The sequence below is a fragment of the Ursus americanus genome, chromosome 26 (genome assembly GCF_024610735.1).
Source record: "Ursus americanus isolate L20-20 chromosome 26, mUrsAme1.1.p, whole genome shotgun sequence".
Classification (NCBI taxonomy): Eukaryota; Metazoa; Chordata; class Mammalia; order Carnivora; family Ursidae; genus Ursus; species Ursus americanus.
This window is the reverse complement of record NC_142152.1, coordinates 2,979,600-3,001,206: the sequence shown is the minus strand read 5'-3', so window position 1 is coordinate 3,001,206 and position 21,607 is coordinate 2,979,600. Positions and strand designations below refer to the sequence as shown.

Genomic DNA, 21,607 nt, shown 5'->3' with positions numbered 1-21,607 from the left:
AGATTGTTTTCATATTGCTTTAAGACCATTGCATCTTTTGTTATATTATTTACTATATATTCATTTAAATATGTTTATTCTGTTTAGATTTTATTGCCCTTCTAGAATTGGAAGTTTCTTATTTTTCAATAGTTTTTGAAAATTCTCAGTTATTATCTCATCAAATACCACCTTTTTTGGTTCTTTTCTCTCCTTGAATTCCCATTTGACCTTCTGGACCCTCTCATTCTTTCCTTCATGTCTATTAGTTTTTCTTTCATGTTTTCTCTAATGTATTCTTTTGCCCTGCGTTGTCAGTTTTGATCAGATCTTTCTGTTTTATAATTCTTAAGTTATCATTATCTGTCTTAAAAGTCTCTATCTGTATATGTATATATGTATGGGTTCTCACACACAATTTCTTCAGTTCTTTCTAATCTTGCTGGTCTTTTTTTATGAGTTATTTTTCTTGTATGTGATTTCTTTTATGCTTCTAATAAATGAAAGTTTTTTTTATACTCTATCACATTATTCTGTTTGGAATACTTGGAGGTATATTCCCTGTTTGTAAGTTCACCTTCAGCAGAAGTGTATGTGTAAATACTGTACTGTGCAGGCTAGACTGGGTAGAAGGAATTTTTTTCCAGAGGATTTCAGGATGTTGGCACCATTTTTGTGTTATTTTTGATTGAAGAGGTGGGAGTATTCTGGTGTGGCAGAGACTGGATGCAAATCTCAGAACCCATCGTTTATAAGATCTTTATGAAAACCTTCTGTTAGCTTTGAATGGTAGGAAAAGTGGGACAAGCTCTCTTTTCCTTGTTTAATATGGGAATTTCTTCCTCTTAATTTAGCCTTTGTGACTGTGGAGCCCTTGAAAGTCTCAGTTTTAATACCTCTCTCATTTCCACTTCCCCCAGCTGCAGCTCAGAATCTTCTGTCCTTGCCTCAAATAGCCATTAACACCTTCATTTCCTATTTGATTTTCCCCCTTTCTTAGGATTTCCCTTAAATACCAGAAGACTTACTTATCTTAGAGCAAAACAGTTTTTGTTATATTCGATTGAAAGAGTTTTTGCTCATAATGCTAGACATGGATTCCTCAATTTGGTTTTTAAGTCATAATTCATAATTTAAAAATATAATTAAATATAAACTCTGTTATAAAAGTAATATGTGCATGATGGGAAAATGTAAACATGCTGAAGGATATAAAGCAAAAAGTTACCGAGGAAAGTGCCCAGAAGTCACCATAGAGTTAATGGTTTCTGACGTGTCCTAGGAGTTTTTTAAGCATGTATGAGCATGACTCTGTCACATAAAAGGTAATTTTCTCTCTATACTGCTTTGCAACTTACTTTTTATGTATGTTTGATTTATGTACAATATTTCTTTTAGTGTCTTACCATATTACATGTGAAATTCTACTATAGGCTTATTTAGTCATTTCCCTAATGCTGGACATACAGTTCTTTTTAATTTTTACAAGTACATTGCTAAGTGAACTGTCTTGGGTATATCTTCCTACTTGTGTGGTTATATCTATAGAATATGGATATTTAGTAGTTCTAGAAAAGGAATTTTCTCTGTCGAAGAGTATGCACTATATTTGTACTTTATTTTTCCAAATTTCTCTCTAAGGAGATTGTACTATTTATAATCAGACTAACACTAAATGAGAGTACTGGTTTTCATACTCTCTGACCCATGCCTAATTTTTTTAGGCAGTTTTATCAACTTAAAACTCACAATAGACTTCAAACATTTAAAGTGTACAATATGATACATTTTGACATGTGTACATTGCTGAAACCACCACAGTCATGATAATGAACATATGTGCATCACCTCCAGAATTTCCTTGTACCCCTTTGTGATTCCTCATTTTCACATTTTCCTGCCCTGCCAACTTAAGATAGAAATTGCATTTCTTCAATGTGACTGAGGTTGCATTTTTAAAAATACATTAATTGGATATCTTTTTTTCCCTTGAGAACCTTCTAAATATATATCCTTTGGGTTTATTTTTTTTATCACATTTTAGTGATATTTGTAAGTTAAGGCAATCAGACCTTGGTCATTTTGTGGGATTTAGTCACTTTTCTTCTTTTCTTTTGCCGTAAAAATCTTCAGTGTTTTCTAGTCAGATTTCTGTCTTTTCCGTTATGGTGCTTGGTTTTACTTGAGACACAGAAAAGCCTTTTACAAAACAGGCTTTTTTTAAAATGCAAAGAAATACACCTGTGTCTTCTAGTTATTCATGGTTTAATTTTTTTATCTTTTAAAACTTTGATCCATATAGTATTGAGGTGTAGGGGCTTAGTTTCCCCTGAAAGTGGCTGTCATTTGTGTCAATACTGCTTAGTAAGTAATCTATGTTTTTTATGTATTGATTTGAAATGGCCTGTCGATTAATGTACCACAGTTTTCATATGTATTTGGTCTATTTCTTCTGTGTTTATTTGGCTGTTCTTGGGCAAATTTTAAAAATTGTTTCCTAAGTGAAGCTTTTCCAATAGTACCCTCAAGTCTTTTTGGATAGTATTTGACATTCTTGTCTCATCATTTGCATTTCATGTTTGGTTTGTGAAATGATGTTTTTAGTATTATGTGTTTCCTGGGAATAGGCAAGAATAAATATAACATTTTATCATTTTAGTGTTTTTATTTTTCAGTGACCTAAAGTGATGAACATAACAGGCTGATAAAGTAACTCAGGTGCAACGTTAACAGTCTAATCAGGCATTCCTAGGGGATGACAGGTTTTGAAGTAGGTTTTCCGTTGGCTGGTAAATTGAATCGATACCAGACATCAGTTATTAGAACTACTTTTTGGTAGTGGGATTGGACCTATTTGGTGAGGTTAGGCAGAAGAAGGACCATGGGAAGAAGTTACAGGGAGATAAGATTTTGGATCAAAACTGGGAAAAATGTTCTAACAGCTTTCTAAAGCTATGAAAGGGACTAATGGGAAATGCTCATCCCACTTTTTTTTTTTTTTTTTAAAGATTTTATTTATTTATTTGACAGAGAGAGACACAGCCAGGGAAAGAGGGAACACAAGCAGGGGGAGTGGGAGAGGAAGAAGCAGGCTTCCCAGCGGAGCAGGGAGCCTGATGCGGGGCTCGATCCCAGGACCCTGGGATCACGCCCTGGGCCAAATGTAGACACTTAATGACTGAGCCACCCAGGTGCCCCTCATCCCACGTTTTCAAACAGAGACTCACTGACCATTCAGCTGTGTCCAATCTTTGAATGGCTAATTGGATTAGATGGCCCTTTCTAACCCAAAAATCTTGTGAGAAAGTAAAAGGTAGGTCAAGATTGTAGATGTTAGGGGAAGGAAGTCGTCTGTATATGGTATAGCTATTTTACATTATTGATGTGAATTTTATGTCCTCATGTTAATTTTTGAGCAGTTTTGATGATTTATGTTCTTGTCTTTGAAAACTATGTATTGGTTTGAAATACTGAGTTTTTGGGGCACCTGGGTGTTAATTTTTGAGCAGTTTTGATGATTTATGTTCTTGTCTTTGAAAACTATGTATTGGTTTGAAATACTGAGTTTTTGGGGCACCTGGGTGTTAATTTTTGAGCAGTTTTGATGATTTATGTTCTTGTCTTTGAAAACTATGTATTGGTTTGAAATACTGAGTTTTTGGGGCACCTGGGTGGCTCAGTTGGTTGAGTGTCTGACTCTTGATCTCCTCTCAAGTCTTGATTTCAGGTTTGTGAGTTCAAGCCCTGTGTTGGGTTCCATGCTGCGTGTGGAGCCTACTTGAAATACAGCGTATTTAAAGTGTGCTTTTGGTGTTAAAGTTTCTGATTTGTTTAGTTATCAAAAGTTAGGTTTCTTTACAGAATAAACTTTTAACCAGATTACCACCTATGGAGGTGTTATGCAATGTTGTTTCCTGAGAAAATGTACTAGTTTGGGCTTGATGGTTAAGTAGAAGTCTGAAAGATACTGGTTTAACATTCAGCACCTACCAGTCATGCAGTTCTTTTTTAATTTCTTGAAGAGTCTGTTCAAACTGATTTATCTGTTCTTATATTAAGGAAAAAGTAAGTTTGCCCCCCCCCCCCCCCATAGAAGTTTCTTGTATTGTGACATGATACGTAATGGAGAAATTAAATTTTATTACTCATCTCCGGCATTAGTTGGATTTGTTTCAGATTGGGGTAGCAGCACTTTAGAATGGGTATTGCTTGAAATAAGAGGTGTGTTAATAAGGTATGAGTCACAGAAATAACTGTGTGTCGCAGTTTAAAAGGAGAACTTGCACCACAGCTTTGAGATTTCAGTGTAGTTTGTAAAGTTAATTTTAGAAAGCTGTTGTAAATGGAATTCCCATGTCAGGCAACTCAGTGTTTCATTTACTAGATTATCTTTTAGTTACTTTGAATTTTTTTCCTCTTATTTTAAAAGATAAATATATGGTTTTACTGTGGACTCTGGGGCCACTATGCTTTGGTGTAGCAACTGACTAGAGAATGGAAATTTAGATGAGTTTTTATATTCTGATGGCCGTTTCAGGAAGTGGCTCATGGCTTGGTTTTTCTCACTGGTGTCTTTTTCTTACTGATATGTAGACTCAAACTTTTAAAAATTCTTACTGCAGGTATAATTCACTTGTAAACTTTTAACCATATACAACTGTACAAAATAAGGTGAGCCTTTTTTTTCTTTGTGTTTTCTTTAGTACTTTATACATTTTCTAAATGTTTAAAACTTTAATCTGTCTGATGTCTTCACTTGATGTAAATGATCTAGTCTTTCCTCTCTTGACTTGAAATAACATACAGTAAACTAAATATTTGTCTATTTGGATCCATTTTAGATTTTGAGTTCTATTGTCCTTTTATTTGTATCACACTGCAGTAGATTGCCTCCCTTTAATTGTTAGATGGACTGTCTCCTATGTCATAAAATTCTGTGAATGTGTACACGGAGAGTAAATGTTCTAGGATTTTAGGAGAAGGGGGACTAGCTGTAGGAATGGTACTTGAGCTGGAAGAGTAGAACCATATGGAGACTCAGGTTTGGTTTTTATGCTCTGATTTATTGATACTGTGTGCTTAACTTCCTCAGCAAGATCGTGAATTCGTTTAAAGTCAGCAAATCAATTTGTGCAACATTGCTAAAGCATCCTGCATTCTCCATTCACATTTTAAATTTAAGTGGACAGTTTACAAAGAATAAAAAGTTAACAATATAATAATTATAGTGTGTTCGATAGCACCTCAAATACCACGATTTTTTTAAAAAAATTATTTAAAAAAATTTTATATTTATTTATTTGAGAGTGAGTAAGAGAGAACACTAGAGGGAGGAGGGTCAGAGGGAGAAGCAGATTCCCGCTGAGTGGGGAGCCTGATGTGGGGCTCAATCCCAGGACTCCAGGATCATGACCTGAGCCAAAGGCAGATGCTTAACCAACTGAACCACCCAGGTGCCCCCCAATACCACCATTTTTACCCTTACTCTGGACTAATAACTATTTACCATTTCATTAAGAAAATGGTAGCACTGAGGAAGAGAGTTTTCACAAACTTTGATACCATATTTACCTCCTTGCTTGTGTTTGTGCCTATCTCTTCCTTCCTTCTGCTTTTACAGAAGTTTGTGTTTTCATCTAAAGCCGCTCTACTTGTACACCAAATCCTATTCTTGCTCTTTGATAACCTTGCCCTTCATTCTCCTGCATCATCAGTCTTTCCCTTTCTACTGGATCATCTTTGTCAATGTACTAACATGCTGTAATTTCTTCTATTCTTAAAAATCAAACTCTCAAGTTTATATTTCCTTCTAGCTTCCATTTCATTTCTTTGCCCTCTTTGTAGAGACTCCTCTGAAGAGCTGTCCACACTTGCTGGCATCCTTCTCACTTTTGAATTTATTTCAGTCAGGTTTTGATTACAACTACCCTACTGTTCAGCTAAAATCACCACTAATGTCTGTGTTGCTAGATCCAACAGTTACTTTCTAGTTTTCATCATATTTTATTACCAACACTGTTTGATAAAGTTGATCAGGCTGTCCTTCTTCATACGCTTTTCATTTAAGCCACCAAGGTAGCATGCTGCTGATTTTTGTTAATTGGTTTTAGATATGATTCATGTGCTGAATACTCCTAAATTTGTATCTCCAGCCTGCATGTCTCACCTGTCACACACTGTTTTGTTTAGCTGTCTGCTGGACATCTCCACCTGTCTAAAACTTACCTCCTGATCTTCAACCCCATTCATTTCCTTTTCACATTTCCCTCATCTCAGTAAAGGGCAATTTTGTTGTTTTTGGCGTAGTCTAAAATCTTTGGAGTTGACTTTGTCTTTGCTTGTTCTTTCACACCCCACATTTTAGTCCTCAGCAAATCATCTTGTCTCTACCTTCAAAATGTATATAATTTGACAACTTCTTAATACCCCCATGCCACCAACTTGCTCTGATCATCTCTTGCTTAGGTTATTTCATTCATCTCTTAACAGTTTTCCCTGCTTTCAGCCTCCTCTATGTCCTTTTCTACTCAGAAACTTCCACTGGTTTCCTGTATTGCTCAGAGTCCAAGCCATAGTCCTTACAGTTGCCTTTAAGAAACTGCATGATTTGTTCACTGCCCCTGCCACCTTCAAATGATCTCTTTCACTTCATCTTCTACTTTTTATCTTGTTTATTATACTTGAATTCCACTGTCCTTATTGTTCTTGCTCTAATAGGCCATGTATTTTCCTGTCTCCTATACTGTAAATTAATTGCTGGCCCGTCTTCCCTTTAGTAGAATGATGGCCATAAAAGGTCAGGGATTGTGGCTTTTTAAAATTTTTTTTATTTTTACTGTTGTTTATTCAGAAAACCCTAGAAAACAGTGCTGACATATAATTGGTGCTAAGTAACTGTATGAATGAATAACAGCCTATTATGGAAGACCGTAGTTAAAAGGATATAGGTATGATTTGAACTGGGTTTTGAAGGGCAAGTGAAGATTTTGTATAAAGGATAATGCAGAGTTTTTTTTTTAGATTTGATAGGGAGGAGGTGAGATAGGAATTAAAAAAAAAATGACGTTTTAGTTTCTTAATTCAGAACCTGTGGTAGTTTCTTACTGCTGATTTTGTCTCAATTGACTGCTGATCTTCTCTGTCTGGTTGTGCTTTATGTTCTTCAAAATCAAATCTAAATTTCCCAGACATGAACCTACCCCTGTATTCTTGATCTTGGCAAGTGATCATTTATGGACTTTTCCAAGCTAGAAATGAAGAGTGTGTGAGTCTTCTCCCTCACTTTCACTATGCCCTAAGAGTTGCCTTGTCCCTGTTAGTTGGTCCACCCAGGTGTGTCCCTGTCTGCATTGTCTTGATTCACTCTCGTCAGATCTCTTTGGCCTAGTAAAATAGTAATTTTAATAGGCTTCCTTATATCTGTGTTTTATGTATCCATTGGATTTAAAATTTTGGTTATATTTTTATTTGTAGATGTTCTGATCGATTCATATCAGCCCAGTTACTTTTGGTAGTTTCATTTCTTTGCTTATTTTCCCAATTCCCTCTTATGTGTTTATGTGTATGTTGTAATCTATTGGTTCCAGTATCTTAAATTTTTAGGGATCTAATTCCTTACTTTGTTTTTGTTGCCTGTTGCTCCAGGTGGCTTCTCTTGTGTTCTGTCATTTTGTATTGTGAACTCTTATCTGGATGACAGTCTTTGGGTATCTCGAGGAGCCTGGCTTGAGAAAGCATTCCACCAGAGAGGGTGTGCATTTACTTCTGTCCACAGGCACTGTGGGCACCACCATCTTGGGACCGCTTAAATTTTTTGGCTTGGTATTCCAAGATCATGCACGTTTTTTGGACCTTAAGAGCTTTGTAAGAAAATATCCCTGGAGCCAAGGCAGAATAGGGACCAAAAGTTAAGACTCTCAATTTCATTTTAGTGCTTTATTATATTGCTATTCATTGGTCTTAACATTTATTTTGGCTTAGAATATATCTGGACTGTAACATGCTTACTGTATTTGAAGCTTAGCAACAATACAATGCCTACTCTTAAATTTTAGCAAGAAGAGTTCAGAAAGTGTTATAGATACTTCTGCAATGGAATGGAAATTTGATTAAATGATTTTTGTCCACGAATAATAGACTTTTTATCACTGTACTTTCTGTAAGCCATTTTTCATAAAACGATTAACTTGTTCATTTAAAAAACATAAAATGTTATCATGGATTTAAAAGAAGGGAAACATGGTATGAGTAGTGGCACGTTTGGAATGCAGACTATTTAGATTCAGTGCGATCAGGTTACAGATCCTTTTTCTTTCTTTCTTTTTCTTTTTCTTTTTCTTTTTTTTTTTTTAACGAACATTCTTTTACAAAGAGCCTGTAATAAGAGCTTTCAGTTTAGGCTTCACAGCTACTTACAGAATTGTAGCTATGTTGTGTATTGAGTAAAGCTCCTGTAAACTACTCTGAGTGTCTCTGTATCTTTAAAAGATGTGTTCATTTAGTTGTCCAGACAGTATTGATTTATATAGGAACTTTTATGAAATTTAGTATTCCTAGGTCAAAAACTACCTTTCCCTCAATTGATTGCTTTTTCACAAATGTGCTTGCTTATTAGTATGTTTGCTGTACATCAGTGGAAAAAAATTGACTTTCAGTTTGTTTGGATTTTAGTCAAAATTTTGTTGTATTTTTCCTAAACTAAATCTTTTTAGTTTAAAGAAAATGATGGCAGAAGCAAGAATAACTGAAATGTTATGGTAGTAAGAAAGTAGAATTCAAAATCTTAACATTTACTTGAAATTCAGTAGTATACTGATCAAATTGTTTTAGTTTTCCTTCTTTATAACATGTAAACAATTCCTTTTTATTTGTGTTTATTTAAACCTTTAAGAGCGTAATGTGCATTCAGGATGGTTACTTAAATTTCTTTTTTAATGTAGAATTTAAAAAGTTGAACAGTTACGCGGAGGTTAGAGGCAGTGGAAAATCCATGTTTGACTGCTCTAAAACTTAACTACTAATAGCCTGTTGTTGACTGGGAGCCTTCCTGATGACAATTAACATATTTTGTGTAACATATGATTATATACTGTATTCTCACAGTAAGGTAAGCTAAAGAAAAAATATTAAGATAATCATGAGGAAGAGAAAATACATTTATAACACTGTGTTTAGTTATCGGTAATGAAAGTTTATGTACTGAAAAAAAGCTGCTTGTAAGTGGGATCTACGCAGTTGAAACCTGTGTTCGAGGGTCAGGTGTACATTAAAAATATTTGTAATCTCTAAAAAATGATGATCATTTTTCTGTATAATTTCAGGTTGTATCTATATGTATATAATTGTGCTCAACATAATTTTTAGTTTTTTTGTTACTGTAATGTATTTTGTTGCTTTACACTGTCTTAATTATTTTAAATGGTGTGATTAAAAAAAAAAGGTTTACTTTAGAGAAAGGGGAGAGGGTGAGAATGCTAGGGGGAGGGGCAAAAGGAGAGGGAGAGTCGGAAGTAGACTCTGCGTTGAGCTCTGAGCCAGGCTTGATCTCACCTCCCCATTATGACCTGAGCAGAAAGGAGTCAGACGCTCAACAGACTGTGCCACCCAGGCACCCCAAATGGTGTGATGTTTAAATGTGTGATGTTTCTGTAGATGTCCACACTTAGATAATTTCGTTGCTTTACCATTATAAACAGTGAATCTATTATTATGTGTACCTTTTTATCCTTTTTGATTAAGCGGTTTTGTTGAAATTGTAGTAGTTGCTCCTAGATTTTATTTCTATATCATTTAAAATTTTAGGTTTTACATTATTAATACAAAAAGGTTGTTGAGTCTTCTGAAGTTTACAAGATTTAACTGAGTAATGCAGCTCAATTTTTGTATGAACAAATGCAGTTATAAGAAGACAAGTAAATGGAATCTTAAAATTATTTGATTAGCATTCATAATACATACTCAGTTGAAACACAGAATCATACATACTCAGATGAAACAGAATTTTTATATATTGTTTTTCCGTTCTGTTAACTTTTGTAAAAAAATTTTAAGTCCTTTATTGGTAGGGCAGGGATGAAAACTCATTTTTTATTCTAGACCAGGATTTTAAATGTGGGATTCATGTATACCCTTTAGGGGGTCCAGAAACCTTCTGTACACCTTAGCATGTTACACTTTTTTGTTTTGAGTAAGTGGATTGGTCTTTGATCAGTTTTTTGAATAAATAAAATATTAAAGCCACTGGTATGGAATTTGGTTTGAGAATAGTTTGAGGTCCTTTTCTTATGATCCCATGGATATCTCATTCTTGCTTTACTTGTCCACGATTGGGTGTTAATTACATTCAGATTGGAATCTGTTAAGGTTTAAGGTATAATTAGGTTCAAAGTTCATTAATATTACAAAGGGAATAATAGGGGAGAAATTATTGTTGGTGAATTTTGCTGTCATCTCAAAACCTGAGTTGCTAGTCTCCATGTTTTATCAACTCAACAAACATTATGTTGAATTGCATGTTGTGGACTGAGAAAATTGTAGCAACTTGATTCCTATCACCTTGGGCTAAATTAACTTTATCTCAACTTCTCCTATCCCTTCCTTTTATTTTTCCATTGTCTTCCCCTGCCCACACCTAAAATCTCTTCCTGCCTTTGCCCTTCTCTGTATTTTTCTGGATTTCATTCCCAGTCCCTTTTTGCCTCTTTTCTCTCCTTAAATAACCCCCCCCCCTTTAAAAGATTTATTTGAGAGAGAGCATGTGCGTACATGCACTTGGTGGGGGGAGTAGAGAAGCAGAGGGAGAGCATCTCATGCAAAGTTCTTGGCCCAGAGCCCTGTGAGGGTTGATGTCACAACACTGAGATCATGACCTGAGTGGAAGGAATCCAGGGGTCAGACGCTCAACTAGCTGAGTCATCCAGGCACCCCTCTCCTTATATTACTCTTCTACCTGTGTATATAATGTAAAGTTTCTTATAATTTTTATTAGTTTATTATTGATATTGTAGTACTTATTCATTTGCTATTTTTAAAAATAAGCAAAGAGTTAAACATTTTTATGAATTTCTTTAAAAAAAAAGTGTAAAACTAAAATATTAAGGCAGGTGAGACTATATTCATGATTCTGGCACAGCTCTTTAAAAAAATCATCTTGAGGGGCGCCTGGGTCGCTCATTTGGTTAAGTGGCTACCTTCAGCTTGGGTCATGATCCCAGCGTCCTGGGATCAAGTCCTGCATTAGGCTCCTTGTTCAGCGGGGAGCCTGCCTCTCCCTCTGCCTGCCACTCCCCTTGCTTGTGTGTGTTCTGTGTCTCTCTCACAAATAAATAAATAAAATCATTAAAAAAAAATAAATCATCTTGATATATCCTATTATACATAAAATGTCTTGGTCATACAAGTAAAATTATGATTTTGACTATTTAGCTTTATTGAATTGAATTTGACAAAAATCTTAGTTTTTTTTTAAGTATTTACAGTTTTAATAGCAATATTTTATTGAGTTGATATTTGCTAATTGAACCCATTCTGATGTTGGATATTTTATGTCTCGGTTTTTCATATTATGTATAATGTTGCTGTGAACATCTTTATATGTGCTTTTCCTTGCAAATGTCTTGGGTTAAAGGATCAGGATTATTGGATTAAAGAAACGTGACCATTTTCTTGAATTTAAATTTGTCTCAGTGTTATGGTTAGGCTTCTGTAGATGTGGAAAGCAAGTTCAAGAGAAGGTGAATTGAATTGGCTGGGGGAATCTCCTGAAAATCCAAAGATGGGAATCATGATTCTTCAGGCTTATGTGGGACCTGGAAAAGGAAATCAGAAAATCATTAGAACATTTGAGGAATGTGTGTTTCAGAGTTCTTGTGGTCTCATGGCTTCTCTTTTCCCTGAACGTTTGCTTCTTGCTTTGCTTGCTTTTGTAAGACCTAGGCTGCGCATGGCTGCAGTTTGCTGTTCATCAGGGTCTTTCTTTCTTTGACTTGACCTTTTTTTCCAGCTTCTATGGCTGCTGCTAAGTGCCTTTGAATCTTTTCTTCCCCAGATTAAAAATCTGAGTACTGACTTGTTTTGTCCTTTTTCTCCCCCCAACTCCCCAGCTAAGTTGGACAGTCTGCGTGTACAGGCTATGGATGGTAATGTTCGAAGAAACAGAAAAGCCAAAAATAGAACATGGTCTCTGCTTCTTGAAAGCATTTCTTTTTTTTTTTTTTTTAAAGATTTTATTTATTTATTCTACAGAGATAGAGACAGCCAGCGAGAGAGGAAACACAAGCAGGGGGAGTGGGAGAGGAAGAAGCAGGCTCAGAGCGGAAGAGCCTGATGTGGGGCTCGATCCCATAACGCCGGGATCACGCCCTGAGTGTGAAGGCAGACGCTTAACTGCTGTGCCACCCAGGCGCCCCCTTGAAAGCATTTCTGCTTGACCAGTAACACTTAGAGACACAGTAAAATATGTCTAATCAATTAAAAACCTGAGGGTTCATGAATTATCAGGGAAGAACAATTCTGTATAAAGTTTCTTTTAGTATTTTGTTAGCATGTGATTCTTGTTCCCCCTCAACTTGTTAAAACCTTGTCTGAGTAAGTCAGGGTTTGTGTTAATACCATTAAAAATTGCTTATGGAAGTATGAAATGTTAACAAATGCTGTTTTATTTATTTTTTTTTAAGATTTTATTTACTTATTTGACAGAGAGAAAGAACATGCAAACAGGGGGAGCAGCAGGCAGAGGGAGAAGCAGGCTCCTCTCTGAGTAAGGAGGCCAATATGGGACTCCATCCAGGACCCTGGGGTCATGACCTGGGCCAAAGGCAGGCTCAGGCTTAACCAACTGAACCACCCATGGGTCCCTACAAATGCATTTTAATCATAAAGATCAAGAGTGTGCCTAATAAACAGCTTTGTTTTCAGGTTCCATTTTCCATTTCTGGCTGTTTGCAGACTTAAGTCATTGCTGGTGTAACTTGAAAAAAGTATACCCCACATTTTAAAATGAGATACAAGCAAGTTGAAAGACAATTAAATAATTTGCTTAAGTTTATTATGTTATCAATATAAGATTTCTAGGTCTGTCTATCCTGGCAGTTAATAAAGGTCACTGTGAGTAGCTTTATGTTGTCTTGGAAAATTCAAGTCCTATTAAAATGGTTCTGGTGGTCTTAAATTCATCAAAATCAGATTTATTCAGCTTTAAAGCTGATGTTTTCTAAAGTCTAAAATAATTCTTAGAATGATTCCTCTGTTTAGGTGGAATTTTGTTTCTTTAATCATTACCTGTTTTTGAGACTTCAGATGAATCATTTAAAAACTTAAAATTCTCAGATTCATTTATGCATTAAAAGCACAAAAGTTGAATTTAAGTAGCTTTATCTTAACCATGTCTGCAGGCTTAATTTCATCTACATTCAATACCTTGCCTTTTTGCACAATAAATTTGATATGAGTCACAAGAATAAAAACCATATTTATGTGGCTTATACATATTTATAGGAATAAGGATATCTAGAGTCTAAACATCAGAATCATTCTTTGAGGTTTAATTTTAGCTGTTAACTACAATTCAGATGAGAGATATAGTGTCTATATTCAAGGCAGATCTGGATAATCACAGCATACCTTTATTTTCTGTAACTATTGAGTTAATCTAAAAGTAGGATTTACTCTATTGATGAGGCAAGGGCCCTTTTATCTTTTAGCATTTGGGAAAGATTATGATGGCCAGCTTTGTTTTTGCAGTATATACTTTGTTTGCAATAAGGAATACCATGAAAAAAAACGAGAAAAGCATCGAATTTATAATTTATTTTAATACCGAATGATACAGGCTCACATTTTGATTTTGACTTTGTTATATTTCCATATTTGTGATGTATCGCATTATATCATGAAGCTGTTAGTCCCTGAAATGAAGGTGCTAGGAGTTTGTGAATGGGCTTAAATCTCTAAATGAAGGAATGAACCACCTCTATTTTTTTTTCCCAAAGTATGGTACTTTTAATCAATACCCAGTGTTTCGGTAATAATCAATGCCTCTATTTCCACATATAGTTGTATTAAAGTGTAATAAAAGGAAAAAAGCTAAATACTAATAAAATGTCAAAAGTCGATATTTGGGAAAAAAAGTAATGGATGTCTAGGTTCTTTTCCTCCCATGTGAGGATCTTTTCACGTGGTTTAAAAATAGAATGCTGTGTTACACTCTTTTTAGTTATTGCCACACATTTTTCTTTCATAGTGTATTTGAATTGTAGATGGCAAAATAATTGTGTAATTTAAATGATTAACCTGATTAGATTTGTACATCAGGTCAGATCTGAAATACTACTTGAAAGAGCAAAAGTTTTGCGTGTTTAATTTTCATAATACTGACTCAAGATTGTTTTTGTCCCCCCCACATTTAGGTTTTATAGGATCACATTAACAAAAGCACCATGGAGTTTTATGAGTCAACATATTTTATTGTCCTTATTCCTTCAGTAGTTATTACAGTAATTTTCCTCTTCTTCTGGCTTTTTATGAAAGAAACATTATATGATGAAGTTCTTGCAAAGCAGAAAAGAGAACAAAAGCTTATTCCTACCAAAACAGATAAAAAGAAGGCAGAAAAGAAAAAGAATAAAAAGAAAGAAATCCAGAATGGGAACCTCCATGAATCTGATTCTGAGAGTGTACCCCGGGACTTTAAGTTATCTGATGCCTTGGCTGTAGAAGATGAGCAAGTTGTACCTATTCCACTGAATGTAGTTGAAACTTCAAGTAGTGTCAGAGAAAGAAAGAAGAAAGAGAAGAAACACAAGCCTGTAGTAGAAGAGCAGGTCACCAAAGAAAGTGATGTGTCAAAGACTCCAGGCAAAAAAGTAGAACCTGTCCCAGTTACTAAACAGCTCACCCCCCCCTCAGAAGCAGCTGCCTCAAAGAAGAAACCAGGACAGAAGAAGTCTAAAAATGGAAGCGGTATTATAATCTATTCAACTATATTGTATGATTGTATTTGTTTTAATAACTTTAGAGCTTGAAATTTAGGTAGCTTGTTAGGGGTGTACACTATATTAGATACTGAGTTATAAACCAAGAATGTTGTCAATTTACTGTGTTTGCTTTCATTAACATTAATTGCTGATAAAATAATTAGTATTGATCATAAAACAGTATTCAAAACTAAACTTTATATTAGAAATATAGAAAAGACATTAAATGGAAATATATAAAATCCAACTGTTTTACTAAAACCACTAACAACCTGTAAATATCAGCAGTTAGAAACTTTTATTTCAACCAATACTTTCTAATCGGCGTGATAGGAATTAAAGATGAATTAAGATAAATTAGATATTGTTTTTTGCCTTTGATTAAATTTGCAAACATTTATCATGTAGCTTTTTTAAACTAGGCATTATACTAGGTACCAGGACTACAGAGATGAAAGTTGTGCATTTTTAAGCTGTAGACATGAACATAGTTACTATAAAATGTTTCAATTTTTTTTTTTTTAATTAAGTAGGCTCCATGCCCATCATGGGGCTTGAACTCATGGCCCTGAGATCGAGTTGCAACTGAGCCACCAGGTGCCTCTCTTATAAAATGTTTAGAATAATGATCTTGGTATGTCTAAACGAGTGTAGTAGTTCTAAGGTGGATCCCTTAAAGGATGTAATGCCTAAAATTAATCTTAGAGGTTATGTAAAGACTAGCTAGTTTTTTGGGTGGTAGGGGAGGTGTGGGATAGGGTATACCGGGTAGAGGGGTTAATAGATGTAATGGAGGGACGCCTGGGTGGCTCAGTTCGTTGAGCGTCCGGCTCTTGATCTTAGCTCAGGTCTTGATCTCAGGGTTGTGAGTTTGAGCCCCATGTTGGACTCCACACTGGCTGTGGAGCCTACTTAAAAAACAAGACAAAACAAACAGATGTAATGGAAAGAAATGGTGTCATGATGTGTGAAACTGCAAACAGTTTGTGTGAAAGGACTTGTGTTTACCATTAAGTTGTTTGTGTGTCTAAACTTATGGAGTGTTAAAAAACTTACGGAGTTATATTGGATTTTAAATATTTGTTTACCAGCCATGATCAAGGCATGGTACTAGAGAAATAAAAGTAAGCACCTCTATTTTAGTGGGGGAGAAGGACATGTAAGCCAGTGATAAAATGTGACTTGCATAAGAGATGTATGACATATAGAAGAAATGCAAGAAGCATAAATGATTACTACTTTTGGGGACCAGGGTTGAAGAGCTTTACAAGGAGGCAGTGGCTGAGGTCTTCCAGAATGAATCACTTCACCCAAGCAACTAGTGGATCTCATTCCATACTGGCAATATATGATGTGGAAAGACACAAAGAAGAATACAGTGTATTGTTGGACCATGAAATGTGAGGTTGGAAGCAGTAGGACACAAAGATGAAAAGATATGCAGGGCCTAGATCATGATGGTTTTTGTATACAGTGTTAAGGAGATGGGATGCTATAGTTTAGCCATTGTTGAAGATTTTCAAGCAGGTCACTTTACATGGTCACATTTATATTTTAGAACTGTATCTTTGGCAGAACTTGAGGAGGACGAGTTTTATGGGGCAAAGTTTGATGTAGCTAGCCTAGTTAAGAGGTTATTTTCCAAAGTTAAATTGGAGGATTGAACTATGGTGGTGACAGAAGAAATAGAAGTAGATTAGAAGGGTGCCTGGTTGGCTCAGTCGGTAGAGCATCCAACTCACATTGGGCATGGAACCTACCTCGAAAAAAAAAAGAAGGTAGATTAGAGAGATCTATGAAGTAAAAAAACGACATGACTCATCTTATTAGATAAGGTATGGCAGATTAGGAGAAGGCAGGATCAAAGCTAATTACCCAAGTTCTAAGTTTCTCAGGGTTGGCATGCTAAAATCTTTGAGCCAAATCTGGTCTACTTTCTGTTTTTTTTGTGGTCCATGAGCCAAGAATAGTTTTATATTTTAAATGATTTGAAAAAGATTCAAGGAAGACTAATATATTGTTAAATGTGGAAGTTATATGAGATTGAAACCTCTTTGTCCATAAATAAAGTTTTTTTGAATGCAGCCACACTCATTGATTAACTTAAGTCTATGGCTGGCTTTCATACTGCCACAACAGATGAATAGTTTTAACAGAGTCTATGTGGTCTGCAGAACCTAACCTATGTAACATTTGGCCCTTTACAGGAAAAGTTTGCCAACCCCTGATTGGTAGATGGTTGGTAGCACCAAGATGGGGAATATCGGAGAGGGAGTGGATATATAGAGAGGAGAATGCTTTCAGGTTGTTTCAGGTTCCTATGGGGGGCCATGTACATAGGGAGCGATTTAGGATGCAATAGGATATGTAAGCGCAGAGGCATAAGGCTAGAATATAAATTCAGAAGCTTTAAGCATGACAGTAGTAGTTGAAGTTATGGGTGTAGATAAGAGCATCCACGGAAATTATTTAAAGACTCTACCCTGAGGAATACCAGCATATGAGGTATTCTGTAGGAACTGCTCACAAAAGAGTCTGAAAAGGAATATTTCAAGTGTAAGAAAGAATTATGGGAGCTGATAGAGAATTTTAAATTTTATTTATTTTATTGTGGTACAGTAAACCATAACATACAGTTTACCATTTTAACCATTTTTAAGTGTATAGTTCTGTGGTATTAAGTACATTTACATTCTTGTGCAACCATCACCACCAGTTGTCTCAAGAACTTTTTCATCTTTCCCAGCAGAAACTCTGTACCCATTATTAACCAGTAATTACCCTTTCCGCTCTCCCCCAGCCCCTGGCAGCCACCATTCTACTTTCTGTTTTTGTGAATTTGACTACTCTAGGTACTTCATATAAGTGAAATCATACACTATTTGTCCTTTTGTGACTGTGTTATTTCACTTATGAAGAGGAGAGAATTTTTAGGAGGTGTAGAGATCAGTAGTATGGAATGTGAAATAGGAGTCAAAGAAGAATTAAAGGATATTGGTAGAGTACAGCATTTGGGATGTTAGGTTGCTGTGTAAATCCTTTCATAGATACAATGGAGGAGATAAAAATCAGGTCTCAGTTGAGAAACGATTGGTAGAAAAGGAAGTACAGATTATTCTTTCGTCAATATAAGAAGGAAATGGGTGTGGGAAGCTAGGAATTACAGTGGTGGGAAGGGTTTTATTTTTTTAGTTTTATTTTTTTAAAAGATTTTATTTATTTATTTGACAGACAGCCGGCGAGAGAGGGAAGACAAGCAGGGCAAGTGGGAGAGGAAGAAGCAGGCTCCCAGTGGAGCAGGGAGCCCAGTGAGGGGCTCGATCCCACATGCCCTGAGCTGAAGGCAGACGCTTAACAACTGAGCCACCCAAGCACTACGGGAGGGGTTTTATTTTTTAAGGTGGTAGAGATTTGAGCATGCCCCTAGGCTGAGTAGATTAAGAGCGGCTGAGAAATGGGATATAAAAGGAGCGAGTACTTAGAAGTCTTGACGAAGTTAAAAACAGGTGTAACAGAGTAAGAAAGGTAGAATGATGTTATGAGAAAGTTAAAAAATTTGAAGGTAAAGCATTCTGGGAATTATTCATTAGTAATTGAATCTTCTGTGTTTGCTGATTATTCATTAGTAAATGAATCTTTTGCATTGTTTGCTATGATGACTTTTCATTTATTTTCTATAAAGATGATCAGGATAAAAAGGTGGAAACTCTTCTGGCACCTTCAAAAAAGCAAGAATCATTACCCCTTCATCAAGAGACTAAACAAGAAAGTGGATCAGGAAAGAAGAAAGTATCTTCAAAGAAGCAAAAGGCAGAAAACGGTGAAATGTGTAGATATGTATTTTATAAGTACTAATTCTAGAGAAGTACACTAGGACAAGGACCCTGGAGACCTCACATGCTCTTTAATTCCCAGCTTAATGTGTACTATAACAATCGTTAATGCTAATACAAGTCCAGAGATCTCTTGAGTCTTGGGATTTCATAGTGCTTTGACAGATGGCCAGGGTCTAAGTTTGTGATGAAGAAGTTTATCTGAAATTTAAAAAGGACAAACCATTTATTAAATATTCTATTCTTAATTGAGTTTTGGAAATATTGTAAATAGCGTACAAATTGTAGAAGAAAAGTATTCCTGAAACATTTGTATTTTAAAATATCACTTAAAGATTTTGCTGGAGGACATTGGCCAGATCTGTCATTACCCTGTATTTCCAGTTACTTCCTAAACATAGTTTGCATGTACATTTAGGAAGCATCCAATTAAGAGTGATGGAGCAATTTTTATATGTTCAGAATTGTCTAGGGAAAGCAGTTATGAAATGAATGTAGATTAAATGGTGATATTCAAATAATGCTGGGCTGTGGTATCAACTAGTGCTAGAAAATAGTACAATTGCAAAGGGAAATCTGAAGTTCTGTTATTTGTATTGAAATTATGATGTATCAAGCAACTAGGTATAGAAAAATGTTACCCATAAACATTTGTTGATATTAAATATTTATTAAAATTTTAAATAAAAACTGTGTGCCCAAAAGTTTTTTTAAAAAGTAATAGAGATTTTCATATGTGTGTGGAAGTTTATATCTCTAGTCAGCACACATCAGACTTTAATGTTCAAACTTTTAAAGTTCTTCCTGTTAAAATTGGGAACAAAGTGTAAGGAGGCTTCCTACCTCCGCTTCTAATGTTGTTTAGCAATTTTTAATCAGTTTAGTAAGATGTGCCATGGAAATTACAGGCATAACTTTTAGAAATGAGACGATATCTGCAAGGAACAATGACTGATTTTTGTACCTAGAAAGTGACTCAATTAAAAACTAGCATTTGCAGTAAGAATTCAGTAAAGTACCAACATAAATACAGATTAATAGTTTTCCTTGAGCACTAATTAAATGTGAAAGGATTTTTAGTTAAAACAGGAAGAAAATGAGAACTAACTAAAATGTAAAGATGTAGAAGAAGAAATCCTCAAATGCATTAGAGGAGATATGCTAACACACTTTTAGATAACTTAAATGATTTACTGTAAAATAATATTAAACGGGTACTGCTTTAATTAGAATGTTTTGACATGTTAAATGATAAAATAGGAATTTAAAGCCAAGTTGGTGTTAGATATTTGAAAATAACTGCATTTATCATTAAACTTAAGTGTGTGTGCATGTTATTAATTACTCCAGTATATAAAGCCCTGAGTAATTATAATTTTGTTGAATTTAAATTGCAGTCTTGGTAGATGAACCCCTTATTCATCCAACTACTTATATTCCTTTGATGGATAATGCTGATTCAAATCCTGTGCTGGATAAGAGAGAGGTTATTGATCTAATTAAATCTGACCAAGTAGAAGGAATCCAGAAAACGGGGGCTAAAAAATTGAAGACTGAAACTGACAAAGGTAACACATGGCATGCAATAGTTTGTTATATTGGAGAAACACATTTTTGAGTTCTGGGTGGAGTTGAGTAAATTTTCTCATAGAAACAGTGAATTGTAAAAGAATAATAGAATCTTTGTAGTAAAAGGTTTATTGGTAATTTTCTAGTCCAGCCTGCTAAGTTTTGTGGAGCTGGACCCTTGAATTTGACTTTCCCAAGATCTCACGGTTATTTAGCTGTCTGGTGATTTTTTTTTTTTCCTCTCTCTCTCTCTCTCTCTCTCTCTCTCTCTCTGGCTGTTAGTCACTTGTGAGGTTTCTATGCTAATTCACAACCACCTTTTATTATTACCTTTTTAATAGACTTTTTTTTTTTTTAAAGAGTAGTGGTAGCTGCACAGCATAATTGAGTGGAAAGTACAGAGAATTCCCATATACCCCTTGTCCTCACACATTCACTCATCTGATTTTTTAAACTTACCATGTTACTGAACTATCAAAACCCTGGGCTTCATTGGGTCTAATGGGTTGCAGTTGCTTTATAAGAAGAGGAGGTTCGTGCTTGAAATTAAGATCCCCCTGGGGAAATTGGGTGAATCAGGGGGTGCTTGATGCATGAATTTTTTTAAATGTCAAGATTGTTTGTATTTATTTGATATTTATCAAGCCAGATTTCCTTTTTAGAATTATCTTTGGGCTTATTTTCTCTATAAAATTTGATTTATATGTCATGAGTACTAAGGTTAAAGGAGAGTATTTGTGAACATATCTGGTATAGATACTAGTATACTAGACATTTGAATGTTTGTTGTTGTTGTTTTAAAGATTTTATTTATTTGTTTGACAGAGAGAGGGAACACAAGCAGGGGGAATGGGAGAAGGAGAAGCAGGCTTCCCGCTGAGCAGGGAGCCCGATGTGGGGCTCGATCCCAGAACACTGGGATCATGCCCTGAGCTGAAGGCAGACACTTAACGACTGAGCCACCCAGGAGCCCCTGAATGTTTGTTTTTAAAGTGGGGGTTACTGGACACCTGGGTGGCTAAGTCGTTAAGCGTCTGCCTTCGGCTCAGGGTATGATCCCAGGGTCCTGGGATCGAGCCCCACATCAGGCTCCTCCGCTGGGAGCCTCCTTCTTCCTCTCCCACTCCCTCTGCCTGTGTTCCCTCTCTTGCTGGCTGTCTCTCTCTCTGTCAAATAAATAAATAAAATCTTAAAAAAAAAATAAAGTGGGGGTTGCTGGCACTTTAAAGTATTCTGCAGTTCGATCAAATTTTT

At 35.5% G+C, this 21,607-nt stretch overlaps 1 protein-coding gene across 5 annotated transcripts in view; it reads left to right on the top strand.

Annotated features, from left to right (window-relative positions):
* The window catches only part of KTN1 (kinectin 1), a 101,474-nt gene that overhangs the window by 17,935 nt on the left and 61,932 nt on the right, over window positions 1–21,607 (top strand). For all 5 annotated transcript variants that reach the window (XM_045810567.2, XM_045810566.2, XM_045810565.2 and 2 more), the window contains exons 2-4: window positions 14,385–14,937; window positions 18,634–18,771; window positions 20,182–20,352. In XM_045810567.2, the coding sequence (XP_045666523.2) occupies window positions 14,415–14,937; window positions 18,634–18,771; window positions 20,182–20,352 (832 nt within the window). In that variant the 5' untranslated portion in view covers window positions 14,385–14,414. The remainder of the gene's footprint in view (window positions 1–14,384; window positions 14,938–18,633; window positions 18,772–20,181; window positions 20,353–21,607) is intronic.